General features: G+C 38.5%; 1 protein-coding gene and 1 long non-coding RNA gene across 6 annotated transcripts in view; one reads left to right on the top strand and one right to left on the bottom strand.

The window, feature by feature from the left end:
- LOC147342994 (uncharacterized) overlaps positions 1 to 12030 on the top strand; it is a 128583-nt gene extending 116553 nt beyond the window's left edge. For both annotated transcript variants that reach the window (XR_015157098.1, XR_015157101.1), the window contains exon 4: positions 11775 to 12030. This is a non-coding gene — a long non-coding RNA (uncharacterized LOC147342994). The remainder of the gene's footprint in view (positions 1 to 11774) is intronic.
- The window catches only part of KIFBP (kinesin family binding protein), a 56593-nt gene that overhangs the window by 5841 nt on the left and 33388 nt on the right, over positions 1 to 17364 (bottom strand). For 3 of the 4 annotated variants that reach the window (XM_086382696.1, XM_086382694.1, XM_086382697.1), the window contains exons 3-5: positions 11753 to 11832; positions 11285 to 11468; positions 8668 to 8752 (exon numbers count right to left, since the gene is read on the bottom strand). In XM_086382696.1, the coding sequence (XP_086238822.1) occupies positions 8668 to 8752; positions 11285 to 11468; positions 11753 to 11832 (349 nt within the window). Of the gene's footprint in view, positions 1 to 3799; positions 5259 to 8667; positions 8753 to 11284; positions 11469 to 11752; positions 11833 to 17364 lie in introns of those variants that run through there. The other variant, XM_086382695.1, reaches the window with a different exon arrangement.

The following is a 17364-nucleotide window of genomic DNA, read 5'->3' on the forward strand; positions in this document are numbered from 1 at the left end:
GACTTGTGTAAGCCAATGGTCACAACTGTAATTTTCATTGTGTATGCCATTCTTCTTTATATCACTCTTGATTATAAAAATAACAAGTCCTAACTGAAGCAGTGGGAAGAAACTCACCCAAAATTCCTACCACCCAGAGGTTCTTTCTAGTTTTTTTTCTTTTGTATTACCTACAGGTAGAAACTAAGGTCACCACATATATTAAATTTTGAGTACAAGCACCTCAGATATTGCTGGATTGGTTCCAGATCACCGCAGTAAAATGAGTCTCATGAATTTTTGGTTTTCTGTGGCTTATAAAAGTTAAGGTTTGCACTATGGTCTAGTCTATTAAGTGTGCAATAGCATTGTCTTAACAATGTACACATTCTCATTAAAAAATACTTTATTGCTAAAAAAAATGCTAAACATCATTTAAGGCTTCAGAGTCATAATCTTTTTTTTTTTGGTTAGAGGGTCTTGCCTCATTGCTGAGGGCTGCTGACTGATCAGGGTGCTGGTTACTGAAGGCTGAGGTAGGGAGGCTGTGGCCGTTCCTTAAAATAAGACAACAGAGAAGTTTGCTGCATGATGGACTCTTTCTTTCAGGAACAATGTCTTCTGTAGAATGCAATGCTATTTGATAGCATTTTACCCACAGTAGAACTTCTCTCAAAATTAGTCAATCCTCTCAAACCCTGCCACTACTTTATCAAGTTTATGTAATATTCTAACTCCTTTGTTGTCATTTCAACAATTTTCACAGTATCTTCACCTGGAGTAGATACCATCTCAAGAAACCACTTTCTTTGCTCATCCCTAAGAATCAAGTCCTCATCTGTCAAAATTTAGCATGAGATTGTAGCAACTCAGACAAACCTTCAGGTTCAACATTTTTAAAATATTTATTTACCTATTTATTCAGCTGCACTGGGTCTCAGTCGTGACGGATGAGAGCTCTGGTTGTGGCATGTGGAATCTAATTACCTGAAAAGGGACCAAATGTCGGTCCCTTGCTTTGAGAGCTATTAGCCACTGGACTACCGGGGAAGTCCCCTAGGTTCAACTTTTCATTTTAGTTCTCATGCTATTTCTACTATATCTGCAGTTACTTCCTCCACTACAGTCTTGCAGCCCTCAAAATCATCCCTGAGGGTCTGGTCAACTTATTCCAAACTGCTGTTAATGTTGATATTTTGACCTCTTCCCATGAATTACAAATCTTCTTAATGACATCTAGAATGGTGAATCCTTTCCAGCAGATTTTCAATTTACTTTACCCAGATATATCAGAGGAGTCGCATCTACGGCAGTGATAGCCTCATGATTTTTTTCTTCAAATAATAAGACTTGAAAGTCGAAATGACTCCTTGATCTATGGGTTACAGAATGAATGTTGTGTTAGCAAACAACATTAATCGTAAGTACATCTCCATAAGAGCTCTTGGATGACCCAGGTACACTGTCAAGGAGCTATAATACTTTGAAAGGAATTTTTTTTTTGGAACAGTAGGTCTCATCGATGAGCTTAAAATTTCCAGGAAACCATGTGTTGTCATCCAGGTTTTGTTGCTCCATTTACAGAGCACAGGTAGCATGACTGGCATAAAGCATAATCAGCATAATTTTTAAGGACCCTAGGATTTTCAGAATGGTAAAATCACCAGCTGCACTAGCCCCTAACAAGAGTCAGCAGTTTGTCCTTTGAAGCCAGGCACTGACTTCTCCCCAGCTATGAAAAGTCCTAGATGGCCTCTTCCAACAGAAGGCTGTTGCGGCCATACTGAAAGTCTGTGTAGTGTAGCCACCTTCATTAACGATCTTAGCTGGATCTTCTGGGTAACTCGCTACTTCACCTTGCCCTTTTATGTTATGGAGACGACTTCCTTCTGTAAATCTCAACTTCAAACTTTTCTTCTGCAGCTTCCTCACCCCTCTCAGCCTCCACAGAATTGAAGAAAATTAGGGCCCTGCTCTGGATTAGCCTTTGGCTTAGAGGAATGTTGTGGCTGGTTTGATCTTCTATCCAGACCACTAAAACTTTCTCCATTATCAGCAGTAAGGCTGTTTTGCTTTCTTATCATTTGTGTGTTCACTGGAGTAGCACTTCTAACGTCCTTCAGCAACTTTTTCTTTGCATTCATAACTTGGCTAACTTGCACAAGAGGGAGTATCTTCTGGCCCATTTTTACATGCATTCCTCACTAAGTTTAATCATTTCTAGCTTTTAGCTTCAAGTGTGAGATGTGCAACTCTTCCTTTTACTTCAAGGTCATGGTAGGGTTATTAACTGATCTAATTTTGATAATGCTGTGTCTTCAGGAAATAGAGAGGCCCAAGGAGAGGGAGGGCAACACAAGGCAACAGCCAGTCAGTGGAGCAGTCAGAACACGTTTACCAACTAACGTTACCATCTTATATGGACACAGTCAGTGGCACCCAAAACAATTTCAACAGTGAAAGATCACTGATCACAGGCCATCATAACAAATAATGATGAAAAAGTGTGAAATATAGGCATTACCAAAGTGTGATAAAGACATGAATTGAGAAAATGCTCTTAGAAAAACAGTATTAAAAAAAAAAAAAAGAAAAGAAAAACAGTATTGATCAATTGCTCCAGAGTTGCCACAAAACATTTTTTTTTTTAATTCAGTGAAATGTAATAAAATGAGGGCTTCCCTGATGGCTCAGATGGTAAAGAATCTGCTCCCAATGCGGGAGACCCAGGTTCGATCCCTGGATCGGGAAGATACCCTGGAGCAGGGAATGGCAACCCAAACTCTTGCCTGGAGAATTCCATGGACAGAAGAGCCTGGTGGGTTACAGTCTACGGGGTCACAAAGAGTCGGACATGACTGAGCGACTAACACAACATACTTATCACTATCAACTCTTTAACGTCATTTTTAAGTCCAGCATCATGGACAATGTATAGAAATATATTTCTATACTTCAGTCATTCTTCTAATACTGGCCACTGTTTCCAATTCCTCTTTACAAACAACTCTAAACAGGAAGATCTCTGTACATAGATTTGTCTGGATTTTCAATTATTTCCTTAAGATAGATTCCTAGATGTGAAATTTACTGGGTCAGAGTTTACACCATTTAAAATGTTCTTGATACACACGCCAAATTATTTTCAACAAATACTCTAACAACATATAAGGCTGCTCAATAAAGTCATTTTAAAAACACTGAACACAGCCAATGTTTTAGCTTTCTACTTTGAAGAGTAAAAACAAAGCCTCTCACTGGAGGTTTAGTTCTCATTAACTATTTATATTTGTGGACAAATAACCTTTTAGACTTCAACCAATCTATGATTAATTGAATGTAATAAGAGAAAAAAAATTAATTTTATAATGTATACTCCTCTAACTCAGCCTCTGTATTCTTCTGATCCTTAATGATACAGTTACTTTATTATAAAACTTGTTAGGTGACCAACACAGTTTTTAGACTGAGATAACTGACGTATTATATTAGTTCCAGGTGTACAACATAATGGGATGAGACCTTTTAAGACCTACTCTGTTAGCAAATTTCAAATATGCAATCAATACACTGTAACACACTATGCTGTACCTTACATCCCCACGACTTATAAATTTTATGACGCCCTTCACATTCACCCACACCCACCTCTGGCAACCACCAATGTGTTCTCTGTACCTAGGAATTGTGTTTTCTTGGATTCCACATAGAAGTGAAATCATACAGTGTGTGCCATTCTCTGATTTCACTTAGTATAATGCCCTAAGGTCCATTCATGTTGTCAAAAATGGCAAGATTTGTTTTCTTCTTTTTCTCTATCTTTCCACATACCATTGTAATAGCTAAAATTTACTTTTCACTTTCCAAAAAACCATTTTCATCCCTAGTAAGAACATACACTTTAGGTATTTTAAGTATCTTATTAGAAACCAACACCCATTATCATGATGTTCAGCCTGTTGTACAGAACAAGTTTGGGAAAACTTTTTCCCAAACACTGTAGGTTTGATTTTTATCTGTCCTGAGCCTTTGCAAGGTTGCAGAGCCCCCCAACCAATTTCAGAGAGCAGAGATCAGGACAGCGGCTCTACCTGGGGAGAAGCAAGTTGCTCATCTCCCAGCAGTGATAAGTCACTGATCAGCTGGATCATGTCCTTCATATGAATGTTTGGTTCTGTAGAAAAGGCGATTTTTAATCCCAACAGTAAAACTTTTCTACCTGGATTCTAAGGAAACAATATACGGCTGATTCTCATCATTCATGGTAGTTATGTTCTATAAAGTCACTGTGAATAATAAATTAGGGAACGCTAAAATACCACACCTAGGGGAAACAGAGTTAGGTTCTAATGAGCTTCTGGACACACTATTTTCATCAAGTGATCAATATATAACATTTTACATGCATTTCTGTTTAAAGACACCTTGTTTCATGTCTAACTACTGACTCTAACAATGAACTCGTGGCCAACAGCACTGTCGCCTGTGCCTGAATGAAGCTTGTCTAACACTGCATTTTCTCCAGAAGGTGCTTCACAGCCTTCATGTGCTTATGAACACTAGATACCACCTCAGCACTACAGCTGGGGGCCATTTTAAACAACAAAATGCAGAACAATCTGAAAAGTGTGGAACTAAATAGACCACAAAAAGTATACTTGCTTATAGTATGAGGGCTTGAAATGAGAAGGCAGAGCATTACCTTGATCAACCTCAAATGGTAATGTGCACCTCAGGTGTCTTAAACCCTCTGGCTCTCTGCAAATGACCACAGAAGTGCCTCGAGTAATAATCTTGGGGTTATAAGTACATTGTAGCAAGTAGGCAAATTCAAAGATATGAAGCCCTTGATCTTTCCTTTTTAGACATAGTTTATGGATTATAGCTTATGGATATGAGTAAGTGACCTCCTTAAGGTCTGGAACCAAAAGTAACTGGACTGATACCATACTAAAATGTGCTCAGAGGTCCTATGTGGGCATATTACTGTTTTTTGTTTTTTTTTTAATATTATAGTTAATTACGGAGAAGGCAATGGCACCCCACTCCAGTACTCTTGCCTGGAAAATCCCATGGGCGGAGGAGCCTGGTGGGCTGCAGTCCATGGGGTCGCGAAGAGTCGGACACACTGAGCGACTTCACTTTCACTTTTCACTTTCATGCATTGGAGAAGGAAATGGCAACCCACTCCAGTGTTCTTGCTGGAGAATCCCAGGGACGGGGGAGCCTGGTGGGCTGCTGTCTATGTGGTCGCACAGAGTCTGACGCCACTGAAGTGACTTAGCAGTAGCAGCAGCATAATTAACAATGTTGTGTTAGTGTACAGCAGAGTAACTCAGTTATACATATACATGTATCATTTTTCAAATTCTTTTTCCATTTAGGTTATTACAGCATATTGAGCAGAGTTCCCTATGCTATACAGGAGGTCCTTTCACGTAATCTATTTTAAATACAACAGTGTGTACATGTCAATCCCAAATTCCCAATCTAACCCTTCTCCCAATTTTCCCGCCTGGTAACCATGAATTTATTCTCCAAATTGGGGAGTTTGTTTCTCATTTGTAAAGAAGTTCATTTGTATCATCTTTTTTAGATTTCACTTAAAAGTGGTATCATATGGTATTTGTTTTTTCCTGTCTGCACTTAGTATGATAATCTCCAGGTCCATCCATGTTGCTACAAACAGCACTACTCCATTCTGTTTAATGGCTGAGTAATATTTCATTGAAAAGACAACCCAAAGAATGGGAGAAAATATTTGTAAATGATGTGATGGACAATGGATTAATCTCCAAAATTTAAAAATAGCTCACATGGTTCAACAGCAAAACAACCTAATCAAAAATGGGCAGAAGACCTGAATAGACATTTCTCCAAAGACATTTAGATAGCCAAGAGGCACATGAAAAAATGCTCAACATTGCTACTTATTAGAGAAATGAGGTATCACCCCACACCAGTCAGAATGGCCATCATCAAAAAGTCTACTAATAATAAATGCTGGAGAGGGTGTAGAGAAAAGGGAACTCTCCCACATTGTTGGCAGGAATGTAATTTGGTGCAGCCACTATGGAGAGCAGTATGGAAGGTCCTTAAGAAACTAAAAACAGATGAACTACCATACGATCTAGCAATCCCACTCCTGGGCATATATCTGGAGAAAACCACGGTTCAGGAGGATGCATGCACCTCCGTGTTCACTGCAGCACCGTTGACAGCAGCCAAGTCATAGAAACAACCTAAATGTCCACTGACAGATTAACTAAAGAAGGTGTGGCACATATATACACAGTGGAATATTACTTGGCCATTAAAAAGACACTGCTATATTTACAATAGGTTACCTACAAGGCCCTACTGTAGAGCACATGGAACTTTGCTGTTTTCCTGAAACATAACACTGTTAACTAACTATACTCCAATATAAAATAAAATTTTTAAATAATTCTAGAAAGTTCCAAAAGCAAAACTTGAATTTGCCACATGTTGTCCATTACTTATATAGCATTTACACTGTATTTAGTACTGTAAATTCTCTAGAGATGATTTAATATATACAAGAGAGGATGTGTATTGGTTATATGCATTATGACTGGAGCATCCACAGGTGTTTGCTATCTGGGGGGGGATGGGGGGGCGGTCCTGGAACCAATCTCCTGTGGACACCAAGGGGCAACTGCACCCAAGAATTGCTGGATCACATACAGCTCTATTTTTAATTTCTTGCAGAGCTTCCATACAGTTTTCATAGTGGTTACACCAATTTACAATACCACCATAGTGCACACGGGTCCCCTTTTCTACACCTTCACCAACACTTGTTATTTCTTGTCTTCTTGATAATGGCCAATTAATACATGTGAAGCGATAGCTTGTTTTGGTTCTGACTGGCTCAAATACACACGCTGACTGTGCTGTGATTTATAAAACTAAGTGAAACACTATAATTAAAACTAGATATTTGGACACATCACATATATAGTATTCCAACCAAAAACGTATAATCTGAATCTTAGTGTAAGGAAACAAACACCGAATGGTAGAAAATCTATAAAATAAGAGGCCTATATTTTTTCAAAAATGCCTGATGAAAGAAAAGCTGAGGAACTGGTCCAGATTAAAGACGACTAAAGAGATGTGACAACTACTATGGAAAACAGTATGCAGGTTCCCTAAAAAACTGAAAATAGACCTACCCTATGATCCTGCAATCCCACTCCTGGACATATATCCAAAGAGAACCATAATTCAAAATGATATGCACACCCCAATATTCACTGCAGCACTATTTACAATACCCAGGAAATGGAAGCAAGAATGGATAAACAGAAGAATGGATAAAGATCTGGTACATATATACAATGGATTATTGCTCAGACATAAAAAAAATTAATGTCATCTGCAGCAACACGGATGGACTTAGAGATATGAGTGAAGTCAGAGAAAGACAAGTATCATATGCTATCACTCATACAGGAAATCTTAAAAACGGTACAAATGAACCTATTTATAAAATAGAAATAACAGGGAGGAAAGCAGGGCAGGGAGGGACAAACTGGGAGACTGGGACTGACATACACACATTCTCTCTCTCTCTAAGTCGCTTCAGTCGTGTCCGACTCTGTGCGACCCCATAGACGGCAGCCCACCAGGCTCCGCCATCCCTGGGATTCTCCAGGCAAGAACACTGGAGTGGGTTGCCATTTCCTTCTCCAATGCATGAAAGTGAAAAGTGAAAGTGAAGTCGCTCAGCTGTATCCAACTCTTAGCGACCCCATGGACTGCAGCCTACCAGGCTCCTCCGTCCATGGGATTTTCCTGGCAAGAGTACTGGAGTGGGGTGCCACTACCTTCTCCGGACATATACACATTACTATATATAAAACAGATAACTAATAAGGACATACTGTATACCACAGGGAACTCTTCTCAATATTCTGTAATGACCTATATGGGAAAAGAATCTTTATCATCTGAGCCACCAGGGTAGCCCCTGGGAAAAGAATCTAAAGACTGGATAGATGTATATGCAAAGCTGATTCACTTTGATGTACAGCAGAAACTAACAACACTATAAATCAACTATACGTCAATAAAATTTTTTTTTAAGTACTAGAGAAACTAGTTGAAACTCCAGTTCTTTGGCCACCTCATTGGAAAAGACTGTGATGCTGGGAGGGATTGGGGGCGGGAGGAGAAGGGGACGACAGAGGATGAGATGGCTGGATGGCATCACTGACTCGATGGACATGAGTTTGAGCGAACTCCGGGAGTTGGTGATGGACAGGGAAGCCTGGCGTGCTGTTATTCATGGGATCGCAAAGAGTCAGACACGACTGAGCGACTGAACTGAACTGAGAGAAACTAGTACTATAGAGAAACTGCTACAAAGGATGTTATGGAGACAGCTGCTAAATATGAATTATAGATAAAAGAACTGTATCTATGTTACTTCCTGTTCTATGATTATGTAAGAAAATATTTTTCGGAAAAACTCGCTGAAGTATTAGGGGGTAATGGAGCCTAAACATATCTGCAAATGAGGCAAATATAAAAATTTGGTGAGTTCAGATGGGCCTATGGTAATTCTTTGTTCTGTTCTTGAATTTTCTAAAGTAACATGATTTCAAAAATAAAATGATTTTTTTAAAAGTTATATAATGAAACATGTACACATAAACTTACTGTCTTCTGTGGTTCGGATCTTTCCAATTTGACCAAAAATGACATTAGCAGCTGATAAACAGTGTCTGGCCTCCATAAAGCATTGCTGTTGCAGAAATAAGAATAAATTCAATTATCACAAAACCTTATTTGCAATAGATACTTGCATAGTCTCTTAATATGGGAAAAGCTCTAAATTCAGGTAAAAAACACTACTAAGGAGACCCTGTATGGTAACTAAACAAGAAAGTATATAAGATATGTCTGAATATTATTTGGTTAAAAAACTATCTTAAAGATTAAAATAACAATACCCTCAAACTCTTAATAATCCAAACTGCCTGGAGAAATGCTTGCTGATTGGAAACTAGCCCCTTCAGGAATCAGTCAGCAGAAAAGAACGGCTGTCATCCTAGAGTCCACCACGCATCCGCGTCCTCTAAGCTTCAGTCTGAATAGCCGAGTTACATTGTGTCAACGGACTGGAAGATTTCATCTTTTTCAAGTTTAGAGATCCCCTTTAAATCCAATCATTCAAAGGCAAGCAGGATAAATACTGATAAGAGATTCCTGTCTTCTGAAATCTTTCCAATTGTACATATAATGAGGCTTCCCAAGTTTTGAAGTCAACAGACTTCCACAGACAAACTCTATGGAACTGCTTTACCAACACAGTTGAAGACTTTACAATCAAACCAGGGCATGGTAAGCTTCTCAAACCCTTGGAGAAGATCTCCTTGTTACTTACTTTACATGTGTCATGTAAGTCACAGGAATACTCGGCAGAAGTACCAAGTTAAAAGTCAAATTTTAGTTGGAAGCCACCCTTGTTAAATGTCTATTTCATATTAGTAACACTGATTTTGCTAAGGTGGTTTTTAACAGTTGACTATGACTTTAAAATCTCAGCACTCAATGTATCTCCCCATTATGGTAAATTCAGAAGCCATCTTGAGCACAGCTGGGTACCATGTGTAGTACTAGCCCAGCAGTATCTACAGATCAAAATATTGGTGTTAAACCTCAAAATCCAAAAGACAGTTACAGTTTATAAAGAAGTTTTAACTGTTGGTCTGTGACTTCTTATTCATTATCACTTCAGCACTGTCCAGACTGGTTATCTGAAAGCAACCACTGTTAGAACTAACAGTGAGTGTGCATGGTGTCCCCTACGTGGCTGGTAAATGTGGGACTTTAGCACCTGCAAGGCAGGGACTCACTACGTAGCAAAACCTCATGGAACCAGATGAAATGACAGTGACATAAATGACAATTGTATTTAAAAAAATAAAAAGGCTCAAATCTCTCTTCACATTATAACTTAGCTAGTTGGAACAAAACTTACAAAACACTTTGGTAAAAAAAGAAAAAATAAAAGCACAGGGTGGGGGGACGTCCTCATGAAATTTACTGCATGCTCTACATAAGCAATGCTTAACAACTTTAAACTTGTAATTACACTTTAACATCTGGATATCTTAGTACAATTACAGTGAATAATTTTAAAGTTGCTAAACAAAATAAGGTGCTTCTGGGAACTATTTTAAAAAGTGCCACAAGCAGAAGCACCAGGTAAGTTTTGATGATCACAATGAAATGAATTAATGAGATTTAGATTTAACTGAATGCTCTGATATATGCAGTAGCGTTACTTACACGCTTGATCTTAGACCAAAGTCCTAGAAGCGATGCTGTAGTCACCACAGCCCTTTCTCTCCTGCTAATAGCTTTTCTGAATGAAATTCTGTGGGACAATACTTTAAACACAGGGCGCATTTATAGAACCAGCACTAACAAGACACTTAGGAAGGATATAGGCCCAGTAAGGATACAGCAGCAGATAAAGAGAGATCTAAGAAGGAACTCTGATAAGCAAAGAATTACCAAAGTTTCAGAGGCATGTGAATTCAAAATACAAAGAAAAGTTATTTCTATTACTGAGATATTGAGAATTAATATAAAATCTGGCTGGAAAAGGAGGCTTTAAAGTGTTTTAGCATTAAAAATCCTTTTAAGGGCTAAAAAACTGAAAAGGTCAATTAAGAATATATCTACATAAAAAAGATATCTACATAATTCAGGATAATTCTGAAAGCAATGAAGAAGCTCAAATTTGTCCTTGTGTAATACTCTAGGAAAAAATATAACCACCCAGAACTCTGGAACTGAGCAAGACATTCCCAACACAGAATAAGTTTCACAAAGGAGTTAATTCTAAAGAATAACTGAGAGCATTACATGCTTCTATCAAAGCCCACATTTAACAGTCAACTTCCTCAGACAAATTCTCACACTTGCCAGATTACCAATGCATAAAGATAAAGTTAAATCTACAAGATAAAATCTGCAACTTAAGGTAACATTTCACGAAAACAGAGATAGCCTGCCTGTATCAAAAAAGAATTGGTCTTAAGCAACATGTAGGACATAGTAAAATTATTTTAAGATTCAAAAGGATTATTGCAACAAAAGCTACAAACTTGAGTACACTGGCAAACTGGACTGCATTTTTCTATTTAGTTTACATCATAAACGACAAGCTATCTGTTTTTAAAAGATGACATTTTCAACATTCTTTCAGTTCTATTTTTATACACATATTGGTAACTCTGGTAGGTAACTACTCTGAGTAGCTTACCTTATTGATGTAAAACTGTGACAAGGTAGCAGCATTAATAGCCCACTCCATGGGATGGTAGGCGTTGTGCTCAAGCTGGCGTTTGAGGGTACTGTGGCAATAATGGGCAGCCTTCTCAAACATTTCCATATGCTGGTAGACTTGAGCCAGGTAATACAGATTATGAGTGTAAACCTTCTCAAATCTATAAAGGAAAAAATATCTCTGTAACAGTGTATAATTTATAAGGAACTTTCAAATCTATCAAATTTATAAGGAACTTGTTATCTTGACCCTCCAGTTCGTATGACTACTGTATTTGACAGATAAGGAAACTGAGTCCCAGATATAAACTGGGTAACGCATCTAGGAAGTGGCAAATGAAGGTTTTAATCTGTAACCTTTGCCTTGAAAGAGAAAATATTGAGCAATCATCTCAAATACACTATGTGGAAATACCTGTGAGGGCTGATCTCTAGACCTGCTCACCTTTTTGATCTCTCCTGTTCAGGAAGTTTCTCTTCTTCAGGAAGAAAATGCTCAGTAGGGTCAAGAGGAGGACTCCCAATCTGCAATCAAAGAAGAAGAAACTAAATTTTTACTGTAAACACCAAGCGCTTTCCTCTGGAGGAACTTGAGAAATCAAATTTGATTTTTTTTTTTAATTTTTACTTCATTTTTAACTAGTTTATTTTCACATACTATCTAAGAAGTAACTTCTTAACAATAATCTTAGAGTCAAACAAATAAAAAGAGAATACATACAAACTCACACTTAACAATACTTTATTTTTTTTTTAACAATACTTTAATTACTGCTCAGGAGAACTTCAAATACACTTTAAAAATCTTTCATTTTTAGAGATGTATAATTCTATAGGTATCTTAAGTCTTAATCTTCTCACAAACAAAAGCTCTTCTGAAAACTTACATAAGCATGACGTGTAACAAAATGTATATAAGTCCTCAGAGCAATATTGTTCTAAGCTAACCACCAGTAAAAATCAAAGTTTCCAATATTTATTCCAATATTGTCAGGGAAACAAGGACAGCATACACAGATTACCCCCCTTTCAACACAGGGAAATTAAAGTCAGTTATTCCATCATTTATTACCTTGGGCAAGTTACCCCATCTCTTGTTATGTTTCCTCATCTATAAAGTAAGGATAATAAACATCTACCTCAACAAGTAGTTATGAGGATTCACTGAATTAATACATATAAAAAACCATATAATCTCATCTGAGGTCTTCCAAAAAAAGCTGCTGCTGCTAAGTCGCTTCAGTCGTGTCCAACTCTGTGCGACCCCATAGACAGCAGCCCACCAGGCTCCCCCATCCCTGGGATTCTCCAGGCAAGAACACTGGAGTGGGTTGCCATTTCCTTCTCCAATGCATGAAAGTGAAAAGTGAAAGTGAAGTCGCTCAGTGTGTCCGACTCTTCGAGACCCCATGGACTGCAGCCTACCAGGCTCCTCCACCCATGGGATTTTCCAGGCAAGAGTACTGGAGTGGGGTGCCATTGCCTTCTCCGTCCAAAAAAAGCAGAACTACTTAACCACTGCCTCATTCTACTTCCGGGAGGACAGGCTCATCTGCCTTAAACTAAATTCACTAAACTTCAAATAGCAACCATGGTTTTCGTTAAAAAAAAAAAAAAAAAAGTGACCTTATATTCTGGATGCAAACATTAAAAGGATCACTTCTGTTCCTAGAATTCACAAAAAGTAAGAATGGCTAAGACAGGAAGCAAGGCCTAAGGCAAACTAAGTATTCTTCAGAAACCTCCTTAACAACTTTGAGGGCTGTTTTGAATGCTTAGCCCTGTCCTGATGAGAGGAATTAATGTATTCTTTATGTACATACTATATCACACATCATACTGTAACACAGTCAAACCAGTCTCTTAAATAAAAAAGAGGTACAATTAAGAACAAAGAATTTTGCTATGTGTTTTATGTTTTTATATTAATACTAGTATTTAATGAAATATAGGTAATAATAGTATTAAATGAAATGACATTAAATGCTAATTAATACTAGTATTTAATGAAATACAATCTTCACATTTTAAACTAACAATGTCATGTGTAAGACTATGATCCTAAACTCATAAAGGCAACAAACACATCAATCTGGCTTTGTGAGGCTCTGCCCTTAGCACTTTATGAGGAAATTTTTAAAACTAAGGTAGAATATCCACAGCTTTTAAAATTCAATTTGGTGATATATTCCTCAGAAAAAGTGTTAATGGCCTAAAAATGCACATTCAAAAATGTACGTTAAACTAATCAAAAATGGTCAGACAACCTAAAAAAAACATTTTCTGAAAAGAAAAACACACAACTAAGAGGCACATGAAAACATGCTCAAAACTGTTTTCTAATAATAATTGGAAAAATTCAACTCAGAATTAAAAACGAGACATCATCTCAAACCACTCAGAAAACCCATCATCAAAATTTCTACAAACAATAAAAGCTCAAGAGGGTGTACAGAAAAAGGAACACTTCCACACTGCTAGTAGCAAAGTAAACTGGTACACCTACAGGAAAAGGAGTACAAAAGTGCCTTTAAAACATTTAGAAAAACACACCTACTATATGATCCAGCAGTCCCACTCTTAAAGAGTAAATGGGAGAGAAGCAGACTTTGAAAAGACACAGGCACGAAACATGCACTGCAGCACCTATTACAACAGCGAAGACGCGGAAGTAACAAATGTTCATGGACTGATGCACAGGTAAGGAGGTGGAACATGTGCACAATGCAACTTGACTCAGGCATGAAAGATCGTGATCATGCCAACCGCCAGAACCTACGTGAAATAGAGAGAATCCTACTAAATGAAGCCAGAAAGGCAAACGTTTTATATCACTTGCAGGTGTAATGGGCACACCCCATGAGCTAACTGGGAAAACAGATGCAGACACTTCAGAACCAAATTTATGGTAACAATAGGAAGCGGGGAAGGGATAAATTAGGAAATTGGGATGAACAAATACAATTACTACCCACAAAACATAATTAACAACAAGTGATATTCTACAAAGGAAGACCTAATTAACACTCTTTAGTAACTGAAATGGGAAAAGAATCTGAACATACAAAGATGTATGTATATGTAAAACAGAAGAGTCTGTACACCTACATCACCCACAACATGTACTTAAATGTTACTCCAATAAAAAATTTAAAAGTTAACACAAAAGAGAGCTACCCAAAGGCAAGTTTTGGGGTGGTGCTTCTGGAGCATTCCACTCTACAACCCAAAAGCAGGACTTGCTCTAAGGTTCAATGTCTGCTTGCCAGGGAAAACAGGGCTGAGGATGAAGAAATGCTGCCCACATGTGGCCGCTTCAGGCAACAGCAACTTGAAAACGACTGCCTCAGTTCAGTTCACTTCAGTCGTGTCCGACTCTTTGCGACCCCATGGACTGCAGCACACCAGGCTTCCCTTTCCATCACCAACTCCTGGAGCTTGCTCAAAGTCATGTCCATTGAGTCAGTGATGCCATTAGTCATCTCATCCTCTGTCTTCCTCTCCTACCTTCAGTCTTTCCCAGCATCAAGGTCTTTTCAATGAGTCAGTTTTTCACATCATGTGGCCAAAATATTGGAGTTTCAGCTTCAGCATCAGTCCTTCCAATGGATGTTCAGGACTGATCTCCTTTAGAATGGACTGGTTGGATCTTGCAGTCCAAGGGACTCTAAAGAGTCTTCTCCAACACCACAGTTCAAAAGCATCAATTCTTCAGCGCTCAGCTTTCTTTATAGTTCCACTCTCACATCCATACACGACTACTGGAAAAACCATAACCTTGACTAGACAGACTTTTGTTGGCAAAATAAGGTGTCTGCTTTTTTATATGCTGTTTAGGTTGGTCACAGCTTTTCTTCCAAGGAGCTAGCTTCTTTTAATTTCATGGCTGCAGTTACCATCTGCAGTGATTTTGGAGCCCCCAAAAATAAAGTCTGTCAGTGTTTCCACTGTTTCCCCATCTATTTACCATGAAGTGATGGGACTGGATGCCATGATCTTAGTTTTCTGAATGTTGAGTTTTAAGCCAAATTTTTCACTCTCCTCTTTCACTTTCTTCAAGAAGCTCTTTAGTTCTTCACTTTCTGCCATAAGGGTGGTGGTATCTGCATATCTGAGGTTATTGATATTTCTCCCAGCAATCTCGATTCCAGCTTGTGCTTCATACAGCCCAGCATTTCACATGATGTACTCTGCATATAAGTTAAATAAGCAGGGTGACAATATACAGCCTTGACGTACTCCTTTTCCTATTTGGATCCAGTCTGTTGTTCCATGTCCAGTTCTAACTGTTGCTTCCTGACCTGCATACAGATTTCTTAGAAGGCAGGTCAGGTGATCTGGTGGTCCCATTTTTTTAAGAATTTTCCAGAGTTTGTTGTGATCCTCACAGTCAAAGGCTTTGGCATAATCAATAGAGCAGAAGTAGATGTTTTTCTGGAACTCTCTTGCTTTTTCAATGATCCAGCGGATGTTGGCAATTTGATCTCTGGTTCCTCTGCCTTTTCTAAATCAAGCTTGAACATCTGGACGTTCACGGTTCACATACTGTTGAAGCCTGGCTTGGAGAATTTTGAGCATTACTTTATTAGAGTGTGAGATGAGTGTAACTGTGCAGTAGTTTGAGCATTCTTTGGCATTGCCTTTCTTCGGGATTGGAATGAAAACTGACCTTTTTCAGTCCTTTGGTCACTGCTGAGTTTTCCAAATTTCGTGGGATATTGAGTGCAGCACTTTCACAGCATCATCTTCCAGGATTTGAAATAGCTCAACTGTTGAAATAGGGATTCCACCACCTTCACTAGCTTTATTCATAGTGATGCTTCCTAAGGACCACTTGATTTCTCATTCCAGGATGTCTGGCTCTAGGTTGATCGTGATTATCTGGGTTGTGAAGATCTTTTTTGTACAGTTTTCTGTGTATTCTTGCCACCTCTTCTTAATATCTTCTGCTTCTGTTAGGTCCATACCCTTTCTGTCATTTATTGAGCCCATCTTTGCATGAAATGTTCCCTTGGTATCTCTAATTTTCTTGAAGAGATCTCTAGACTTTCCCATTCTACTATTTTCCTCTATTTCTTTGCACTGATCACTGAGGAAGGCTTTCTTATCTCTCTTTGCTATTCTTTGGAACCCTGCATTCAAATGGGTATATCCTTCCTTTTCTCCTTTGCCTTTCGCTTCTCTTATATTCACGGCTATTTGTAAGGCCTTCTCAGAAAACCATTTGCCTTTTTGCATTTCTTTTCCTTGGGGATGGTCTTGATCCCTGCCTCCTGTTCAATGTCACAAACCTCCAACCATAGTTCTTCAGGCACTCTGTCTGTCAGATCTAATCCCTTGAATCTATTTGTCCCAGGGGAACTGAATATTCACAAGCACCCGTGGGCTGTGTATGGTACCTGTTCTCTAATATTTCCAAGAGTAAACAAGCAAAAAGAAATAAACATGGGGCACACTTTCAGGAAGACAATTTCAACAGGTAAGTGCAACTTACAGTGTTAAAAAATAAAGCACTCGCAAACATACAAGACATGGTGAATTATTAGAGACATGCAAATCACAATCAAGAAAGGTATCCCCTTCTTAGTGGGCTAACTAGCCATAATCAAGACATCTCCAGACAATAAAAGCTACAAATGGGACTAAGATAAGGGGACCCTCCTATGCGCTGCTGAAATGTCAATGGTAACAGCCACCAGAGAGAACAGTGAAAAGTATCTTTAACAACAGTAAGAGTACAGCTGTCAAATATTTGGTCCTACTCTTCAGAGTATGTGAACCACAAACCAGACCTCGAAAAGACAGGGGCCCAAACACGCACTACAGCACGACTTACAATAGTCAGGACACGGAAGCACCAAAATACACATCACCAGAAGAGTCGATACGGAAGAGGAACATACGGTGCAATCTGAATAAGGCATAAAAACTGCACACACCAACTGCTAAAACACAGCTGAACCTAGAGAGAATCCTACAGGGTGAAGTAAGTCAGAATTAGGAAGGCAAAATCATATGCTACCACTTATCAGCGCAATTTAAACAAGCATACCCATG

The sequence above is a fragment of the Bos grunniens genome, chromosome 28, assembly GCF_055505025.1.
Source record: "Bos grunniens cultivar Pamir isolate PY7600 chromosome 28, Bosgru_T2T1.0, whole genome shotgun sequence".
In the NCBI taxonomy this organism is placed as follows: Eukaryota; Metazoa; Chordata; class Mammalia; order Artiodactyla; family Bovidae; genus Bos; species Bos grunniens.